This window comes from Blastocystis hominis (assembly GCF_000151665.1).
Source record: "Blastocystis hominis, Singapore isolate B (sub-type 7) whole genome shotgun sequence assembly, scaffold_0".
In the NCBI taxonomy this organism is placed as follows: Eukaryota; class Bigyra; order Opalinata; family Blastocystidae; genus Blastocystis; species Blastocystis hominis.
This window is the reverse complement of record NW_013171815.1, coordinates 143,857-158,727: the sequence shown is the minus strand read 5'-3', so window position 1 is coordinate 158,727 and position 14,871 is coordinate 143,857. Positions and strand designations below refer to the sequence as shown.

The following is a 14,871-nucleotide window of genomic DNA, read 5'->3' as shown; positions in this document are numbered from 1 at the left end:
GTTCCCCATCGGGTCGCGGTCGTCCTGCTTCCCTCCGCGGTGCCAGAAATTGTCCAGGAAGATGAAGCTCGTGAGAATCCCGCGGGAGGTCAGGATCGCGTAGAAGAGCTGAGAGTGACAGAAATCGAGGGGAGAAACCAATTCGAGGATGTAGGAGGAGACGAAGCGCGGCTCCCAGGACTGAAAGTGGTAATTGATCATCACGTTGAGCCCGTAGAGAACACAGACACACAATCCGTAGATGATGTAGATGAACACGTAGAACATCATGCTCTCCAAGGCCTCGGCGCGCGCGCGGAGAAGCGTTTCCTGGATGACAGGAAGGCGGTTGAGGCAGCGCGCCATGAGCATGAGAAGAACCGCGGAAGTGGTGTAGATGATGATGATGAACGCGAACAGGAACTCCCAAGAGGCCCTAGGGGGTAAACCACGAGGGGGACACGGAGTACCAGTTGATTTTGTTGGGAACGCTCTGGATCCAACAAAGACCCACTGCATGACGGCCAATAAAATCGGTATTCATTAGAATGAGGGCAAGGCAAACAGACACGACATAGGTCGTTCCTGCATAACTAGGATGAAAGGAATACAAAAATCAAACAAAGTATATCGTGTTTTGGGATTTGTAAATGGTCGGCTTACTGAAACCAAAGCATCGATAGCAAGACAGCAGTAGCTCAATTCTGAACCAAGCAAAGAATACTGCGTGAGCACTGCCACAAACTGTCCCATAACCGATTGGCAATTCGTATCTCCTTCATATACTAAACGAATACTTATTAAAACACATATTGAGAACACAAGATCGTTAGATCTACAAGCTAGTGACTAATTTCACACACCTTACGCGTGGTGAATTACAATTTGATTGGGGTGTGCTCTTGTCCCCGGGTATACCATATAAATGTACAGAACGAAGGAACAGAGCACAAGAGAGACAATACTACAACTCACAGAGGAGGAACCTAAAAATACCTGAAGAACATAGATATGACTTCAATTATCTTCATGTTGCTTTTTAATTGTTCACCCAGAGTTCAATTGAGAACAGAAAAAACCATGTGCAGTTACTTTTGATTATCATGAATTGTGAAACTCAATCGAAATCGTTGCTTCTTCTACAAATCGCAATTCTCAATTATAGACGTGCTCTGCGGATTGTCGGAAGTTGTTACAACCTCCTATCCAACATTGAGACCTTATCTAAAATACGCGGACGAGTAATACGGAGGGAAATTATTGATTGTGCATCTCTGTCGACTGAGCATCTCTTTCCCTCACTATAAACCTCATTTCGTGACCTTCACAATTATCCATTGTGAGATCGTTTTTTCCTAAATCTCGAATGTATCTCATACAAGATTCATTATCGGATATGTAATTCCCGGATATTTTTCCTGAGAAAGTAGAGAGGAAAAGAATAGAAAAGACGACTGCAGTAGGGATACGGAGGCTACATACTGTGAAGAGAAAAAGTTTTAAGCGAATCCTTGCACTGAGTTGTAGATATCTTGTGGGTAGACGATATAACGAAGCGGTCCTTGGATCTAGCGTCATACCGATTAAAATACCCGAAGTTTCAAATCAATTCAGGAGGTCGAAGACAAAGGTTTGCTTTGTTTACGTTGCTGTCAGATTTAGATTAAAATAAAACATATCCTCATTGTGCTGTGTATAAATATTTACAACTTATCGGATGAACCGAAACCGAGGAGGTATTACGGAGAGGAATGCTGGACTTGTATGATTGCAGATCGGTTTTGAAATAGCCATCCAAAATCTTCAACAAAAAGAAGGAATTCTGGAGGTTATCTCCTCCTCTCTTCGTCAACTCTACAAATCCCTAGTCTACTCTCCTGGACGCGTATTTCTCTCTTTTTTATTTTCCACTCACACCCAGTACCAGTTCAAAAGTCTCAACGATCCCTGCCTCAACAGCGTGGAGTCGGCTATCCAGGAAATCCGCCAAAACACCGAATCCACCTCCAAAAGCCGCGTTCTCTTCCACTACAACGGCCACGGCGTTCTGACGCCCTCCTCGCTCGGCGAGATCTGGCTGTTCAACCGGAACTACGACAAGTACAAGCCGGTCTCGATCCTCTCCATCCACGTCGCCGTTCGCTTTGCCCTCTATGAATAGACCTGGCTCAAATCGCCGGTGCTGTACGTCATGGACTGCAGTCTCGCGGGGATGCTGCTGGACCACTTCCGCGAGCTCTACGTGGACTCCATGGAGGAAGAAATGAACAACATTTTGTTTCTGGGCGCTTGCGGTCGCTCCCAATTTTATCTCTGACTGGTAGACTCGGGAGAATTTCTCCCGGAGCACGAGGATTTCCCGGTGGATCTGTTCACGATGTGTCTCACGGATCCGATCCGCGTCAGCATCCGCTGGTTCCTCCACCACCAAAAGTTCCAGCCGTTCTCGCGCGTGCGGAACAATCCCAAGGGCGAGAGCATCGAGGAGGACTACGCCTACCGCCTCGAAGGCGAGCCAGTGCGCGTGGAAACGTGGAAATGAGGGGTAGTTCGACCATGATCTCCCGAAGGGGAAGCTGCACATGATCTTTAACTGCATTACGGACAGCATTGCGTGGAGCATTCTGGACGAAAGCACGTATCATCTGCTTTTCAACACCGACGAAATGGTCGCCGCGCTCTTCCGGAATTTCCTGCTCGCGCAGGTTGGCCGCGGGGAAGAGAGGATGACGGATAGCGCGTGATGTCGCTGTTCAACTGCCACCCGGTGAGTTACCCCCGTTTCTCCGATCAGTCGATGCATCCCTTGTGGAAAGTTCGCTTCTTCTTCGCGTCGGTTTTAATTCGTCTAGACCTGGGATTCCGTCATCGAGGAGTTTCTCTCCCAGTTCTCCGCGGTGCAGAAGGAGTGTTCCATCATCACGCCCGACGATCTCCGGGAAAAACTCCCCGTCCCGCCGCCGCTTTCCCCGCCCAACTCGGAGCAGTTGTACCCCAACTTGTTCAAGCAGCCGCTGGAGCAGCCGCACAGCGCGCTGCGCGCTCCCAAGTTCTCCGTGTACTCCAAGTTCACCTTCAAAACCGACTTCTTCCGCTGCATCTTCTGCGACCTCGCGAATTTCGTGCCGATTTTTGGAATTCCTGAAGGATAGGTGAGGACGTCGTGCCAAATCAACGAGCTGCCGGACGGCTTTTCGATGCTGATTCAGCTGCTGAACAACACGAGCTATGTTCGGAGCAGGGGAAACGGTGAAACGTAGAACCGTCGATCGCGGCAGATGGGCGAACCCGCGGGGAATCTGATGGATCGGGACGAAATGACGCAGCAGATCTCGCCGACGGAGACCGTGAATTTGATCGACTTGCTGGCGGACTTCGCGGAGCGATCGCGCGGGATCGTCATGCTGATCATGAAATCACTGAACTACTACTCGCTGAAACTGATCTCGTCGCACGCGCAGAGCCAATACAAGAAGGGATTGCTGCGGTTATGGACGTGTTTGATGGCGTACGACCCGCAGATGCAGGAAGACCATTTGCAGAACCTCACGCAGTTTTTGTTTTCGTTCCTGCGGCGCGACGCGGAGATGCATCCGAGCGACGAGGATATTTTGCGAGTGGAGTTTCTCTTGACGCTGGCGTGCTTCACGAAGAATTCGGCGCGGATTCGGCTCCGCGACAGCGAGGTGCACAAGCTGATCACGAAGCACTTGCGGTCGCCGCTGTGGAAGCTCCAATGCTGGACGTGCTTGCTGCTCTCGCAGCTGTGCTTCGAGTGTAACGAGCTGAAGGAGTTTTTGCTCAACGATCTGCGGAAGAGCCTCGTGAATCCGGCGCAGAGCAGCGACCTGCTCGATCTGCTCGCGCATCCGCAGCCCGAAGTCCGCGCCGCGGCGCTGCTGCTGCTCGAGTCGTTCGTGGGGTTCGGAAGCTCCGGCTACCAGGGCACGCGGAACAGTATTCACGTGTATCTGAACCACGACGAGCTGAACAAGCTGGTGGACACGGAGGACCAGTCCGCCAAGTTCGACCAGCTGCTGCTGAACCGAATCTCCGAGCGGATCTCGATGAACCGAGAAGGTTCCGTTCTGGTGCGTCGCGAGCTCATGCGCCTCATCCTCAAAATCTTCTGCCGTCGCTGCCACATGGCGCACATGATCTGCTTCGTAGACCGTATTCTAAAAGGAGAAATGGAGGTCGCGCGGCTGCTGAACCTCCTCGACGAGGACAAGCACCCGACCGCCTCGCCGCCCTCCGACTTCAATCCCTTCTACGTCAAGCACTGGATCCTCTTCCTCTACCTCCGCGACGCCGAGCCCAACCTCACCATCCGCAACGCCGTGTCCCACTACGTCTACGTCATCTGCAAGAACGTCGACTACCTCAAATCCAGCGGGACGCTTCCTTCTACTCGCTCCATTTTCGACCTCGCTTCTGCTCTCAAGTTCAGTTCGCAGGCCAAGCCCGTCTCCACCGCTTCGCTCCCCACACTCCCCATCCACGAGCCCACCCGCGCACCGCTCACCGACCTCCCGCTCATCTCCACCTCCTCCCGCGGTTCCAGCTTCGCCTCCCGACACGCCTCCTTCCACCGAAACTCCCAGACCGCACACCCGCCCCTCACCTCCATTTTCCCCAATAATCCCGCGGTTCCGACGGTTCCGACGGTTTCCACGATTCCGACGGTGACAACAGGTTCCACGGTTTCCACGGTTTCCACGATTCCTAAGGTTCCGACGGTTTCTACGATTCCTTCGGTTTCCACGATTCCTACCATCCCCACCGGTTCCACGGTTTCCACGGTTTCCACATTGCCTCCTATCCACACCGGTGCCGCCGTTTCCACGGTTTCCCGGCTTTCTCCAATCCCTTCCGGTTCCCCGGTTTCCCCGGTTTCCCCTCCGCTCCCCGCGGTGACGACGGGTTCTTCCCGCGGGGGCGGTCGTTCTCTGATTCCCGCGGGGATCGCGCAGTCGTCCTCGTTCGTGAATCTGCATCTCATGCAGCAGGGCGCGTCGTCGCCAGAGCCGGTTTCGCACATCGACTCGATGCTGGAGACGCAGCTGGGTCTGCTGGGGCTTCCGCACACGTTTCTGGAGTGGAGTCTGAACAACTTCATGGAGTGGAAGGACGATTCCGCGGGGGACGAGCGGCGCGAGAAGCGGCGGCGTCTCAAAACGCTTCTCGGCGGCGACGGGCCGCTCGACTGCGCCGACTGCGCCGACTACGCGCGCGTCGCTCGCTCGCTCCCGCGGGGATCCGCGCGACGGCGGTGGAAGGAGCGACGCGTGCTGCGCACGGAGGGCGAGGTCACGTGTCTGCGGTTCCACCCGCTGTTCACCGCGGTTTCGGTGGGGGTCGATCGGGCGTTTCATGTAGATGGGTGCGGGGAAGACGGTTTCGCTGTTCGATTACCGCGAGAATCAGGCGATGCCGCCGCTGGACCCGAAGCTGAGCACGTGCGCGACGTCGCTGGAGTGGATCAATCCGTCCGAGTCCGCATTGCTGGTAGAAGGGACGCGAAAAGGGGCCATCTTTATTTGGGACATCCGACAACCGCGGGTCGTGTCGTCTTTTGTGGCCTTCCCCGTGTTCTCGAAGGACCAGCCGAAGGGCAGCGAGGTCACGCCCGCCATGCTCTGTCGCTGGAGCCAGTCCGCCGGTTTGCTCGCAACCGCGGGGACCACGCAGCTCGTGAAGGTCTGGAACCTGGAGACCGAGCAGCTCGCGTGCTGCCGCGCCACCGGAGAGGAATCGCCCGTGGTGTCGCTGCTGTCGGAGGAGCGGAGCGGCTTCACGTGCGGGCTGCGGAACGGCCGCGTGCTGCAGATCGACGCGCGGACGCACGACGTGCTTCGACTCTTTCAATCGCCGCAAAACGACGCGAAGCTCGTCGGACTGGTGTCGGTTAGCGAGTTTCTCTTCGCTACCGCCGAGTTCGATGGGTGGCTCCGCTTCTTCGACCGGAGAAACGCGTCTACCGCGGTTTCAGAGCGGTTTTTGGCGCCGACGCTGACGGCGCTGGAAGCCCAGCCAGCGATGGAGATGATGGTGACCACCAGTCTGCGGTCGGAGCTGCGGATTCTGGACCGGGAGGGAGAGACGAAGCAGGTGGTGAGGGCGACGAAGGGATTCCGGACGAAGCCGCTCGGCAATTTGATGGGGGCGGCGATTCATCCGCTGAGTGGCGCGGTGGCGTGTTATAATGCGCGTGGTGTGGTGTGTGTGTATGAATAGGAGGAAGGAAGGAAGGAAGGAAGGAAGGAAGAATGAGATGGAATGAATGATTGCTTCATTTAAATTGATTGTTTGATTGTTTGTTTGAATAAATGAATGAATGAAAGAAGGAAAGAAAAAAAGGTGGAATAGAAAAGGAAGCAGCCAATCCGAATTCGTCACTACCATTCATGTTCTAACAACTACACAGATTGCATTCACAGAATAGCAGAAACGATTCGTACTCTTTCGAACCTTTCGTTTAACAAACAATGCATTAAATAGGAAGAGTGAGGATAAAATCCAGAATGTCGTTAATATCGACAGTAATACGTCCGCTGTGCGTCGTATCGCGCATTGCAAACTTCATCTCCAACACCTGCAAAATCGAAACCACCTTGATGAAGCCATTCAAATCGATGAAATTGTTGTGAAGAGTGTCAATATTCTGGAAAAGCGGGAGAAACATTTGATCAGAAACATGGAATCTAACGATCAGCATCCCATGCATCCATCCCTACTGGAGTCGCTTCATTGCGTTTACAAATTCGCCATATTCCATTTTCCCTGAGTGGTCCTCATCTAAACTGTTGAAAAGCGCCTGCATCAGAGAAAGTCAATCACCATCTACAATCCACTCGTTGATTTCACGGTAAATCTCGCGGAATTCGTTGATCTGAATGCTGCCACTGTTATCCGTGTCGTGCTTCATGAACAGTTGATTGCAGATTTCGTTTGAGAGCTGAACGTTTAGGTTTTGGAGAGCAATGCGCAAGCCACTCACGTTAATAGCATTTCTATCCTAAAAGATCATTAAGCTTCGTTACCCTCCGAGGCTCACGGAGTTAAACGCATTGTTTACAGGATCCATAGAGCGAGCGATTGGGGCTATATTTGGAACTCGGAGCGGGGTCGATGTCTGGGAAAACTGATTCGGCGAATACATTGCAGATCCAGGCTGGGGCTGGGCTGGAGAATTGTAATAAGGGTTCGGCGGAATCTGGGAAGGATTCAAGTAAGGAGAGTTTCCAGCGGGCGTAGAGTTTACTAGAATTTACGTGCAGAATGCGGAGATACCCTGACAAGTGGAACCGCACTTCGGGCACTAGACATCAGAAGAAGGTTAGAAAAAAGATACACGAAACAAGCCCGCAGTACCGTTGATATTTAGAGCTTGCTGGCAAGTGGGACAATTAATAATCATTGCAAACGAATAGAATGGGAAAAAAGTAATAAAAATAGTGCTTTATTGTGGTCTTTATTTCGGAACCGTACCAACAAATTGCAGTTTTATACGGAGTTTGTGTTGGAGAACCAACAATCCAATTAAGGATAATTGAGATAGATACTAAAAGATGTAAAAAACCGTTTTTGGATGCGTAATAATGGTTTTTCGGTAAGAAAGTCGTTTGGAGTCGTCAGAACGCTTTAGTGAATATATGCAGAGGAGACAATGTAGTGATTAGAGAAAAGAGAAAATTGAAGGTAGCTGGATGAGTTGAGCACGGAATAGACAAAAGTGTTGACTATGATGTGCTTAATCAAGCATGGGCTTTCTTTTAGCAGATAACCGGCAAATCGAGCTGTGATGGGGAAAGGGTTATTTTTGTGGCTTGAGGTGGATCCTTTATTTGCTTTTTATACGTATCTGAACATAGGTAATGTGATTCGTGTGAGAGTTTGAGGATATACGAGATCGACCTATAGGGAATCATGTTAGAATAATGAAGTGAAGGTATGTCATTTATTAATATTATTAATAAATCTATACCCAATCCTTCAAGTGTATCGATATGGCTTACACCTTTGTATATTCTGTACCTTACTAGTGAAATAGAATTGGTACACCTTCTAATACCTATTATTAGAATATTATCATAAATTACCTCAAGTCTTCTGTTCATATTGTCAAAGCCTATACAAGTCCATAATACCAGTTATTAGTGTGTGTAGTCAATATTTCATTCAACGATCCATTTTCGTATGAAAAATTATTAGGAAATAATGGGTTCAGACATGATTGTTTCAAACCTCTTGATACCAATTCATATATATTCGATTCGATTCAATTCAATTCTTTTTTTTGCTGTGGTTACCTAACTAGTTTATATGTATTGTCTCGATTACGAACAAGTTTGCATTGAACTTCTTGCAACTCACATTAATCGTGTGCGAATAAATAGGATAATGGATTATTGCATCTGATACCAAAGAAAAGGATACCAATATGATTAATACTAACGCTAAGCGAATCACAAAACACTGTGAGTCTGTATTTAGGCCAAAAGCATCTTCCCAAGGACGCGAAGTGTTTCTACTGCTTCGAAAAGAAGGTGGCGGCGTTCACATTGAAGGCAGATCGTACGAAGGTTTGCGCATGTTTGTTAAATACCTTTGGTCCGGAGAAAAGTTCATGAATACGGAGGTACACCGTGACCAGAGCCTATCCATTGAGGCGAGGAAGCGATTGGAACTGATTCTGCAGAAAGAGATACAGTTTATCCTACAGGTCTGTTCTTACCATGAATTGTCGATTTGTAGGAAGCAAAAATGTATATGGAACATTGCAGACGAACCAAGCTCACAGCTGGCGATATCGAGAAGATGCTGTATATTTATAATTTTGATGTATGAAGAGGAGGTTCAATGCGATCTAGAAAATATTGGGATATAAGAATCGAAGGTCCGAGATGCAAAGGTCGTTAATGGTACTTGCTGACAAATCTAACACATCGAATATCGTTTCCGTAAATCACATCATCGAATCTGAAGTTCCGGAGCTTCCTCTGGAAACTTCGTTCAAAGTCAATTGGTTTGTCGTGGAAGGCAATCAAATCCAATATCTGAAAGAGAGTACGGACTTTTTTCTAATCCATTTTATTCTCTAGTGGGAGAAGATGATGACTCTCCCGATGACTCTCCCGATGTCCAGCTTCTGAGCCAATCCACGCGTTCTGTCCATTCTCTCTCCTTCGAATGCGAGCTCTACCTCAAGAAGATCAAGAGCCGTCTCTACAGCTCGGAGGAAGAGAACACGGAGGTGTTCCACCAGCTCCAAACCGACGAAGGTCTCAACCAAATCTGCCCATATCTCGTCGATTGGGTGCAATCCACCGTACTTTATCCCCTCTCTCTCCTCAACAGACGCAAAAGATCATGCAGAAGAAGCCCGTCCGCATGGTCGCCTACCTCCGGTACATCATCCAGCTCATCCACAGTCTTCTCCTCAACCGCCATCTCCACATCGTCAGCTACGTTTCCCTTGTTTCCACTTTTCCACCCAGCTCCACATCCTCGTTCCCTGCATTCTCACCTGCGCCCTCGGAAAAACGCTCAGTTTCTCCCCCGCGGAAGACCACTGGGAGTTACGCGCACGTGCCGCCATCGTCCTCGCCGAGCTGATTCGCCAGTACGTAAATCGTGGAAACTGGGGAACTAGATACGGCGTAACGTACCCCAAACTGCAGAATCAAGTGTTGGTCACGCTGAATCGCGTTCTCCACACGCCGAATTCCACGATTCCCAGCGTCTTCGGCGTTCTCGTCTGTTCGTGGAAACGTGGAAACTCAAGGATAGGCGTTTCGCGGATGGGGGATGCGATGATTCGGCGCATGTTGCTTCCGATCGCGCGGGAACTCAACGCGAATCTGGAGGCGATCCTCGCGAAAAAGAAGTCGATAACCGCGGAAATACAGGTGTATCGGTGCATCTTCGCGCTGACTGTGGGGGAAACGTGGAAACTCGAGTGTAGGAAGCGATGGGGATCGTGGGAGAAAGCGTGCAGAGGCGATTGGAAGTGGGTCGGCAGTGCGAAGAAGTGATGAATGAAGCGGAGGAAACGATGAAGAAGTTGATGGCGCCGAGGGAATTGATGTTTACGGAGGCGTTGATTCCAATGTGCTATCATCATTGGGAAGGAACGTGGGATGTTTGCGACTATGTAATTTGGAGTGTTTGTTGGAAAAGAAAGAAGGGGAGTGGTGTAGTCTTATGTGAAAGATTATTAGGAATCGAGTGTAGATTAATTGTGGGTTTGAATTTGCTTCCAGAATCAATTGGAGACTATCTTTCATCATATAGAACAAAAGGAAAGGGTGTTTAAAAACTCATATCCTCACATTTGTTGAAACTCAACAAGGAATCACACATTCATTTTGGTTAGAATCAAGTCCATGTTCCAAATCACAATTCGACCGTCCAATCCACACGTTGAAATCTCCTTCACTTTCTGCTGATTCGATTCTCGCGACTTCTCCCGGATTTCCAGAATCATATTGCGATGCGGACCTGAACTTGTGTTTCCCTGATCCATGCTCGTGGAATTCCGCAACGAACCGCGATTCGTGTTCGATTGGAGCATCTATTGACCATTCCGAATCGAATCGAATTCTACTCGAATTCGCTCTTGGAACGAACTCGACATGCGCGACGATCCGCTCGCGTCCGAAGCGCTCAAATCCGCGACACCCACATACTTCCTTTGCTTCACTCCGCTCTCCACGCACTTACCATTCGCCTGCTTGCTTTGCGAGCACGTGGAGATCGGAATCGAATCCTCCAGCCACCATCACATCGTCCCGAACGAACAGAAGACTTGTGAATGGCAGGCATGGGCAGGAAATCGTCTATTCATCACGCACTCCCTTCTGATTGGCTACTCGCTTGCTCATCATGTGGCCTGTGAATTCCAGAACATACACGTTGCTGCTTCGATCTACATTCAATGCGCTGCGAAGGATGCTGGATACCTGCGTAAGCGATCGCTGTGTTGGATAGATTCACCGCAATCGCCTCCACGACGTCGCACTTGTCTCCGAAAACATATCCAAACAGATCCTTCGAAGTGATATCGAACGGACAGTCTTGAATCCTACGCATGATCCCGTCACTCCTGCATGCATACGGCTGTGTGGGATCGTAGTACGTGCTCACAATGCTCATCGAACCGTCCAACGAGCCACGGCATAACAGCTGGCCTGTGCGATCCCAACAAACGCAGAAGATGCTGCCCTTCGCTTTATTCGATATGGTGGGCGTTTCCGTTCCCGATTCCTCCGTTTCTTTCTCTAGCTTCGCGTGCAGTCCGCTTGGATTCACCCACAAATTCTCGTAAGTGTTGAAAGTGCAGATGCGCACTATTGCTAAAAAAGCAAACGAATCGGCATACACTTGCGCTCGCTGGAACCGACAGCAAACGCTTTCCCATCCGGTGACCACTTGCAGCAGAGAGCCGCTCGCTTGATTTTCAACAATACCAGAGTAGGCATCCACTTTCCGTCCTCCAAGTTCCACACATACGCATTGCAGTCTTCGGAGCAAGATAAAATGCGGTTATAATTCGGATCCCAGTCCAAAGCAGTAATCGGCAAGTCATGCTACAGAGATACATTACAAAATCGAGTACTCCCGTTAATGTGTGAATTAATTTCCAATCTTCGAACTTGGAAGACGTGCAATTCGTGTAGATTTGTATCGTATTATCATTTCGAGTCGCAAGAGCGACTTCTACGAAAATAAGAAAGATATGAAGTAGACCCAACGTGTCCGATCCTTGTTCCAGCAATGACAAGAGAGTGTCTTCGCCACTTTGAATACGGTTGTTGCTTGCATATCTATTTATAAAATACGAGTGAGAAATTAGAACCCGAATCAATAGATTGTTGGAAAGTGAAAACTACTCAGAATTTGGAAATTGCAATAATCAGGGAGATTTTGCATGTGCCCTTATCTCTCTTTCTAGCCATCTTGATGCAGGAAAAACCATCAGAAATCAACAAAGAGATCACCGCCGAGGAAAAACAATTCACAGATCTCCTGTTTGGTGATTTGGAGGAGGTCTCGATTCCTGTATCTGATTTGGAAAGAAGTGATTGTATAGAAGCAAACAACACCGAAAGAAGAAAAGCCAAAGGAGCGTGTTCCCTTATGGCACGATTCTGACGACGACGAAATTGAAATTGACATTAGTGCACAGGGAAAGAGAAAGAGAATGCGAAACGATTATGAAGAAAAGAAGATTAGTGGAACCGAGTATACCAAGCGTTTGCAAGCAAAGTAAAACGATGGGTCGTTATCTGATACACAGACTCGCTCTTCCCAGTGAAGTGGAGTCTCTGTTTGAACTTTCTCCCAAAGTGGATGCGAACGATGACGTTGAGACGCTTCTCCGCACGACCAAACGCTTCATCGGCGCTTCTCGCGCTCTCCCCAGTACCCACCTGGAGATCCAGAAGCTGGCCGAGTTCGCTCTGCGTGAAGACAATGGTTCCGAGCGGCTGAAGCGCAAAAAAGTACAAAAATCCGCACTATTTTTAACATTCCTCAGGAAGCGATCCGCTCGGTGAGTTTCCACCGTTCGGAACCCCTTTTCCTCGTCTACAACGCCTCGAACTTCGTGCATCTCTACTCGCTCCAATCCGGCGCGCCGACATGCATCAAAATGCTCCACTTCGACAACTTCCTCGTCCATCAAGCTGATTGGACCAGCCGAAACACGTACGATTCCCGCGGTTCTCCCACCCAGACTCCTCCTAAGCTCCAAAAACCGCGAGTTTCTGATCTACTACGACATCGAGCGCGACAAATTCTCGCGGATCTTCAACGTCCCCGGTACTCCCGCGGTTTTCGCCTCATCCCAGGGTACCAGGAGCTGAAGCACGGGAAAATGTGCGTTTCGCCGGACGGCGTGCACGTGCTTCTGATCGGCAACGAGGGATCTTTGTTCCGCGTGGATCTGCGGAGTCGCCGCTGCGAAACGGTGCGCCAATTGGCTTCGCCGGTGTGCGACGCCAGTTTCTACGATCGAGAAACCTGTTATATCTTAACAAGTGCGAGAGAACCGCGGGGATGAGGCGTAGAGGACAGTATGATCTTCGAATTCGACGTGACGACATGCACGGTGCGGCACGTGTACCGCGATAAGGACTTGTTTGGCGGGATTGTGCTGTGCGTGAACGGAAATTTCATGGCGATCGGGTGGTTCCGCGGGAATTGGGTGATTTCTAGGGACGCTACGGGCGTGCTGAGCGTGTATGAAACGCCCACGGAGCGGACGACGAAGGCGGGAGCGGAGAATTCGCGGGAAATCGTGGCGTTGAAGGCAGTGAAGAATTTGGTAACCGCGGTTTCGAGCGTGGCGATCAACAACGACAACTCGCTGCTGGTGTACGCGAGCCGAGAGAAGCAGACGCAGATCCGCGCGGTGCATCTGGGGACGCGGAGCGTGTTCACGAACTGGCCAACGAAGCGGGAAAACTTGGGAGGCGTGACGACGGTGGCGATGAGCGGAGACAATCGTGGAAACGGGGAAGAGGAGTGAGGAGTAGAGTATTTGGCGATCGGGAACAAGCAGGGGAAGGTCTTTTTATACCGTTTTAATCATTTTTATCATTGGGGTGTTTGTTCACAAAGGGAAGTGGAGAGTGGACGAATAGTGATTGAGGAATGGAGACTTCTTTCGTTTTTTTCTTTTCTTTCGATTTTGAAGAATAACACTCCAGTAACAGGATCCTCACCATTCTGAAAAACAAACCTGTCTATCCTCAACGAATCAACAACAATTGTTTTATTTATAGCATTCATATCACCAAGTCCATTGCACTCTTTCATCCTTTTGTATTCAACAAACAATTCATTGACTTTTGTATTGATCAAAGATCTGAGCAGCGTATTCCTTCATGAGATAGAAAAACGAAGGAGGCAGTTCCCCGATAACCTTTCCTACGCTCCATTTCCTTCACGTTTCCATACCTGGATTACCGGAAACATGCGAAAAGGGAGAGATTTGAGAAAAGGGAGGAAGAACAGTGCCTGGACCAATGAAGCAATTATCCTTTATGACGCATCCTTCTCCCTACTCGCTGAAACGAGCAAATAATAATAACAATCGTGCAGCCATCGCCTATCCAAACGCAATCACCAATCCAGAATGCTTTTATCGCACAATGCGACCCAATGATTGTATTTTTACCTATAGATATGCGAGCTAACTCTCGTCTAGATTTGACAAGTCAATGAACGAAAACGATTTTCGACTTCCGGTTTCGTCGATTTCTTGTGTAGAGGGACTGATGTCTGTGTTATTTCTAATGGTTGTATTTCTCTCGATGGAGACTATGCCGATATCGCCGTGGATGCAGACTTCCTTCTCGATTACATTCTGGATTATTATCAATCGAACAGTTCAATCCTACGAGACCACCCGATCGAATGTTCTGCAAATTCACCAATTTCGCTTCTTTATGAATTTTGATTTTCGAATTAGTAATATATTCCGACGGGTCATACTTCACTTTGCTAAAAGAAACAGAAAAGTCCATAATCAACAAAGCATTAACAATCGTACAACGACTTCAAAAACTGAGCCAGCAAGGTAAAATCACTTCGCTCCTCTCTTCTCCATGGGTCTCTCCTCCGTGTGTATCATTGCTTGAAAACGCTTTATCGCCTCTAATACGATCGGTACAAAAAATATGTTATATAAATCCACCATCGTTTTCCCCTCTCCGGCGTACTCCTCTGACACAAAGGAAAGGTCCACAGCGAGCCAGAGCCGGTTGACGTCGCCCCAATGGAAGAGATTGCTGATGGATTGGAATGGCGTGAGGTACTCGAGATATACGTCGAGAAGGTTATGGAACGAAATGTTGATGCAGAAAATTCTGCAAATAGCGAAGA

General features: G+C 49.3%; 8 protein-coding genes; 5 read left to right on the top strand and 3 right to left on the bottom strand.

Annotated features, from left to right (window-relative positions):
- Positions 1-1,696: 1,696 nt before the first annotated feature.
- Positions 1,697-3,124, top strand: GSBLH_T00000037001 (uncharacterized protein; the record flags this gene model as incomplete). The annotated part of the gene is made up of 6 exons (XM_013038171.1): positions 1,697-1,732; positions 1,754-2,110; positions 2,141-2,273; positions 2,304-2,497; positions 2,529-2,684; positions 2,717-3,124. The coding sequence occupies 6 exons, from the start codon at positions 1,697-1,699 to the stop codon at positions 3,122-3,124; spliced, it is 1,284 nt and encodes a 427-aa protein (XP_012893625.1).
- A 157-nt stretch (positions 3,125-3,281) lies between these two features.
- GSBLH_T00006937001 (uncharacterized protein) lies at positions 3,282-4,621 on the top strand (the record flags this gene model as incomplete). Its single annotated transcript, XM_013038170.1, is given in 2 exon segments — positions 3,282-4,428; positions 4,437-4,621. Coding segments are annotated over 2 exon segments (1,332 nt in total).
- A 358-nt stretch (positions 4,622-4,979) lies between these two features.
- Positions 4,980-6,216, top strand: GSBLH_T00006008001 (uncharacterized protein; the record flags this gene model as incomplete). Its single annotated transcript, XM_013038169.1, has 2 exons — positions 4,980-5,330; positions 5,359-6,216. 2 exons carry the CDS (start codon positions 4,980-4,982, stop codon positions 6,214-6,216), a joined length of 1,209 nt encoding a protein of 402 aa, XP_012893623.1.
- Positions 6,217-6,472: 256 nt separating this feature from the next.
- Positions 6,473-6,985, bottom strand: GSBLH_T00000036001 (uncharacterized protein; the record flags this gene model as incomplete). XM_013038168.1 has 3 exons in its annotated part: positions 6,827-6,985; positions 6,717-6,796; positions 6,473-6,683 (listed from the first exon to the last, which is right to left on the bottom strand). The coding sequence occupies exons 1-3, from the start codon at positions 6,905-6,907 to the stop codon at positions 6,473-6,475; spliced, it is 372 nt and encodes a 123-aa protein (XP_012893622.1). The 5' UTR covers positions 6,908-6,985.
- A 1,437-nt stretch (positions 6,986-8,422) lies between these two features.
- On the top strand, positions 8,423-9,597 carry GSBLH_T00000035001 (Transcription initiation factor TFIID (subunit D5); the record flags this gene model as incomplete). Its single annotated transcript, XM_013038167.1, has 5 exons — positions 8,423-8,704; positions 8,737-8,823; positions 8,853-9,048; positions 9,084-9,310; positions 9,340-9,597. 5 exons carry the CDS (start codon positions 8,423-8,425, stop codon positions 9,595-9,597), a joined length of 1,050 nt encoding a protein of 349 aa, XP_012893621.1.
- A 958-nt stretch (positions 9,598-10,555) lies between these two features.
- GSBLH_T00000034001 (uncharacterized protein) lies at positions 10,556-11,805 on the bottom strand (the record flags this gene model as incomplete). The annotated part of the gene is made up of 8 exons (XM_013038166.1): positions 10,556-10,673; positions 10,705-10,820; positions 10,854-10,909; positions 10,944-11,065; positions 11,099-11,330; positions 11,363-11,570; positions 11,600-11,700; positions 11,736-11,805. The coding sequence occupies 8 exons, from the start codon at positions 11,803-11,805 to the stop codon at positions 10,556-10,558; spliced, it is 1,023 nt and encodes a 340-aa protein (XP_012893620.1).
- Positions 11,806-12,265: 460 nt separating this feature from the next.
- On the bottom strand, positions 12,266-12,595 carry GSBLH_T00000033001 (uncharacterized protein; the record flags this gene model as incomplete). Its single annotated transcript, XM_013038165.1, has 1 exon — positions 12,266-12,595. One exon carries the CDS (start codon positions 12,593-12,595, stop codon positions 12,266-12,268), a length of 330 nt encoding a protein of 109 aa, XP_012893619.1.
- A 264-nt stretch (positions 12,596-12,859) lies between these two features.
- Positions 12,860-13,513, top strand: GSBLH_T00006936001 (uncharacterized protein; the record flags this gene model as incomplete). The annotated part of the gene is made up of 3 exons (XM_013038164.1): positions 12,860-13,022; positions 13,053-13,170; positions 13,201-13,513. 3 exons carry the CDS (start codon positions 12,860-12,862, stop codon positions 13,511-13,513), a joined length of 594 nt encoding a protein of 197 aa, XP_012893618.1.
- Between the last annotated feature and the right edge of the window lie 1,358 nt (positions 13,514-14,871).